At 39.1% G+C, this 4,001-nt stretch overlaps 1 protein-coding gene across 1 annotated transcript; it reads left to right on the forward strand.

The window, feature by feature from the left end:
- Positions 1 to 250: 250 nt before the first annotated feature.
- LOC17898914 (translation initiation factor IF3-1, mitochondrial) lies at positions 251 to 3,744 on the forward strand. The gene is made up of 8 exons (XM_006307159.2): positions 251 to 613; positions 1,193 to 1,283; positions 1,562 to 1,629; positions 1,767 to 1,865; positions 1,966 to 2,019; positions 2,131 to 2,199; positions 2,438 to 2,521; positions 2,665 to 3,744. Exons 1-8 carry the CDS (start codon positions 389 to 391, stop codon positions 3,568 to 3,570), a joined length of 1,596 nt encoding a protein of 531 aa, XP_006307221.1. The 5' UTR covers positions 251 to 388; the 3' UTR covers positions 3,571 to 3,744.
- Positions 3,745 to 4,001: the final 257 nt, after the last annotated feature.

Genomic DNA, 4,001 nt, shown 5'->3' on the forward strand with positions numbered 1-4,001 from the left:
TTTCTTTTTTTTTGAACAAACTACCCTTTACTTTTTCTTTTTTTCTCTTATGTTCTGTTTTTAGTAACCTTATTGGTGAAAAAGAGAGTAAGAATGACACCTTAATTTACAAGTTGTGAATTACAAACAGAGGCTTAAAATCTCATTATTTTATTAGAAAACTAATGTTTTATTAGAAAGCCCAACAAAGCCCAATAAGCTTTTATTTTCTGAGAAGACGAAACAGTAAATCGCAACGATCAGACGTTGAACCCTTCCCCTCTTCTTCACCGCCGTTGAAACTCTCCGTTCACCTCTATATCTCATTACAAAACCAAACCTTTGTCGCGGTTTCCAAACTTAGGTTTGTCCGATTCCCAATTGGGGAATCTCGTTCCCTGATACTTCTATGGCTGTATGGCGTATCATCAATCGCTCTTATCTCAAATACGCATCAAACCAATTAACCAGAAGGAGCTACACTCAAGTTTGTCTTGCTTCTTCTAACTCGCTTACTCATGCTGTGAAGCAGACGACATCAAAGGTGTCTTTTTTTGATATCCCAAATTCAGATATATGTACAAGACCTTCTAATGTCTTCCAAAATCTCAGATTCCTTGCCACTTCAGCTCAGGTACTCTTAAAAATGTGTGCTTTTTTCTTGTTCAGTACTCTGTGTTCTTCTTCTATGTTGGTTCTGTGGTAGCTATGCAAATAGTTTCTTTTTCCAATTTTGTATATATCTATGGCTTTCCAATTTCTTGTAGTTTGGTTAATTCGAGAAATGGTAGTAGCTATGCAATTTCTTGTTTCTGTAGTAGCTATGCAATTTCGTAGCTTCTATTCTCCCATTTGTATATATTTATGCTATTTCCAGTTTTGTTGTAGTTTGGTTCATTGGTCCTTGAATATGTTATTGTGGGATGGGGTCATTTGCCTTTTAGATTGCATTAGATGATGCGTTTGGAATTTGAGTTCAACGACTTAAGATGTGTGGATGTTATTACTTGTTGGAGTTTGTCTTACCAAAGACAGTATAGCTGCAGTATAAATAGTATATGTTTGAATTGTTTAGCTCTGTGATGTTTTTGGCAAATAGATGTTTAGTGATTGAGTGATGTTTTGGTTCAGAGCTGTTATATTGTAGTATTAAGTCGTATTATCTTGCTGTCAAAGTTGTTCTTAACTTTGTATGTCCGTGATTTTGTTCTAGACACGGAAGAAGGAAGAGGAAGTTGAATCTGATGGTCCACGTCTCAATGAGAAGATTACTGGCGAGTATGTTAGACTGGTTTCTGAGGAAGGTATTTATTATTTCATTTTTCTCTTTATATGTGGGAAGTCTTAGCAATGTACAAAATAAAGAAAGAGCAAAATAAGTGATCCTTTTGTTCGTATCTTCGGTGAACTATCTTAGATGTAGTCAGTCAAAATTCCTTTGTTCTGTAGATTTTTCTAAAGAGGTAGTTGAAATCCAAAATACATTTTTAGAATTCATTAGGGAATGTAATAACAATATAAAAATGCGGTTTAGATGATTCTTAGGATCAGGAATATGTGATATTGTTTTATCATTATGCAGGACACTGTGTTGTATCTCTGAAAGAAGCTCTCAGGCGGGCTAAGGAGGCCGAGTGTGACTTAGTTGAGGTAACTTTTTAGTTGATACATAAGTAATTCTAGAAGTTTTGTCTAATGATTGCAACTGGAGATCTTTGGTAAATCTGTCTTGATTTGTATGTATAATCTGCATGGTGCCCAATTTATATATATCTTAATCTGTGTAGGTCCAGAGAGATGCTAAGCCACCTGTGTGTAAAATTGTAAAATACACATTGGAGAAGTACAAAAAAGCTAAAGTAGGAAAAGAGCGTGCTAAGGCTAAGGTCAGTTATATGGCCTATCCATATTTTGAATTCTCATGCTTGTTTCTACAAAATACTAGTTGTATTTGTGTCCTGAGTTTATGGTTTTACCTTGTTCTAGCGGGCAGAAGCTATTCGACCTGAAGTCAAGGAAATTCGTTTTACTCCAAAAATTGTATGGTTCTGTAGAAACCCTCTGTCCTATCTATTTTTCCTTCTTCTTCGTATCTGTGTGGAAATGAAATTACTACAATGACATTTTTGTTTCACTTTCTTTTTTCTTCAGGAGGCGAAGGACCTAAAGTTTAAATCTGATCAAGCATTGAAGCTGATGGAAAATGGATATCGTGTAAAGGTAGTAACTTTCTTAGTCACTAGACCTCTTTATAATGGTTTCTCATGTACTTTCATGGGAAACTCCTGAAAAAGTGATTAATTACGTCAAACATTGTAGCTGCTCTCTCTTCTGTGATTCTGCGGGTGTAAAACAAACTCCTGAAATGTCATCTCAATGCTCCCCTTTTTTCCTTGATTTGAGGTGAATTAGTAAAATTCTTGGTGTGCAACTTTTCATTTCCTATTTTGTGTAACAGTGCAATGCAGTGCCTGACAAGGACAAACATAAGGAGCTTGAACCAGAAAAACTGCTCGAGTTACTATTTCGCTTCACTTGTTATGTAAGTCCCTACTTCTTTATGTCCTATGATGTCTTCTATTCGCAATTATTTCCAAATTTTATCGTCCTTGTTTTGGTTTAAAACTTTAAATTTTTGCGTTCATGTATATAACATCCATCCATTTCATAATTATATCTGTACAGCTTGGGGATGCACTTGTCGAATTTGGGCCAGAGGCGGATAGAAAAAGTGCAGTTGTGATAGTTCGACATGCCAAGTTTGGCCCACCCAAGAAAGGAGGGGCGAAAAAGTTGAAGGATTTAGACATAAAATCTGCAAGAGTGAAGGAGTCAGCAAAGCCTGATAGCTTGGAGGCTGGAGAGTCTAGTGTTGATGATCAGGGAGATATAGAGAATTCTGAACCTGGGATCAGTGTCCACCAGGCCCAACCAGTTCATGTCCAGAACACATACGCAAAAAGAGAACCAAGTAGTGAGTTTTCAGGAGGTAGAGATACAAGCCGGTTTGAATCTCGGTCTCCAAACCAGCATGTGAACCCACAACGTCCTCCGTTCCCAAACCAAGCTCCAAACCAACAACCTACAGGGCGTTTTAATCCTCAGTCTCCAAACCAGCCTCCAAGTGCACCAAGGCCTCAATTCCCAAACCAGGCTCAAAACCAACAACCTACAGGGCGGTTTAATCCTCAGTTTCCAAACCAGCCTCCAAGTGCACCAAGGCCTCAATCCTCAAACCAGGCTCCAAATCAACAACCTACAGGGCGGTTTGATCCTCAATTCCCAAACCAGCCTCCAAGTCCACCACGGCCGCGATTCCCAGACCAAGCTCCAAATCAGCAACAATCAGGGCCATCTCCAAACCGCCACCCCGACAGGCAAGGTCCTCCACCTCGATTTCAAAACCAAGCTCCAAATCAGCAACCTCCCAGCCGGTTTGAACCTCAGCCACCAAACCCGCCTCGAGCTCCACCACGCCCACAACCCCGGTTGCCAAACGAAACTCCAAACCAACAACAACCTACTACCCCTGGAAGATCTAGTGGCCCGGCTTCAGGTTATGGAATTTTCAGCACCCCAAAAACGAAGTAGCACACAACCAATACATTGAACCCATAGAGTTGCAATATTTTTGATACTTTCTCTTGGGAAATCTGTTGATTGCTCATTATTTTACGTGTAACTAATAATAGTCCATGCATACACTTACACTTGTAAACCCTCATCAATTTTTGTTTGGTCACTAGACTCACTACCACTCAATAAGCCATAGCCACTGCACAATGGAGGAGGAAGATGAGAGAGTGGTGCGGCAGCTAAAGGCTTCAAAGTTCATATTACTCGATAACTCTCACTATGGTCACACTCATAGGGTCACACTCATTGATCATCATCCCATCACTATGGCCAAATTCATCCATCATGCACCATTATCATCCATCACTATATAAATGGCCATATTGATCCATCATGCATCATGTTTCAGTCTTTCCAAGTAAAGCTAAATCTAATCAACTCTCTTA

This window comes from Capsella rubella, unplaced genomic scaffold (genome assembly GCF_000375325.1).
Source record: "Capsella rubella cultivar Monte Gargano unplaced genomic scaffold, Caprub1_0 scaffold_1, whole genome shotgun sequence".
NCBI lineage: Eukaryota > Viridiplantae > Streptophyta > Magnoliopsida > Brassicales > Brassicaceae > Capsella > Capsella rubella.

What these genes read in the sequence shown, in the direction of transcription:
- LOC17898914 (XM_006307159.2), top strand. Translation starts at nt 389, where the DNA reads ATGGCTGTATGGCGTATCATCAATCGCTCTTATCTCAAATACGCATCA. An exon ending in TAGACTGGTTTCTGAGGAAG is followed by an intron (nt 1,284 to 1,561) that starts GTATTTATTATT and finishes ATCATTATGCAG; the next exon opens with GACACTGTGTTGTATCTCTG. An exon ending in TATTTCGCTTCACTTGTTAT is followed by an intron (nt 2,522 to 2,664) that starts GTAAGTCCCTAC and finishes ATATCTGTACAG; the next exon opens with CTTGGGGATGCACTTGTCGA.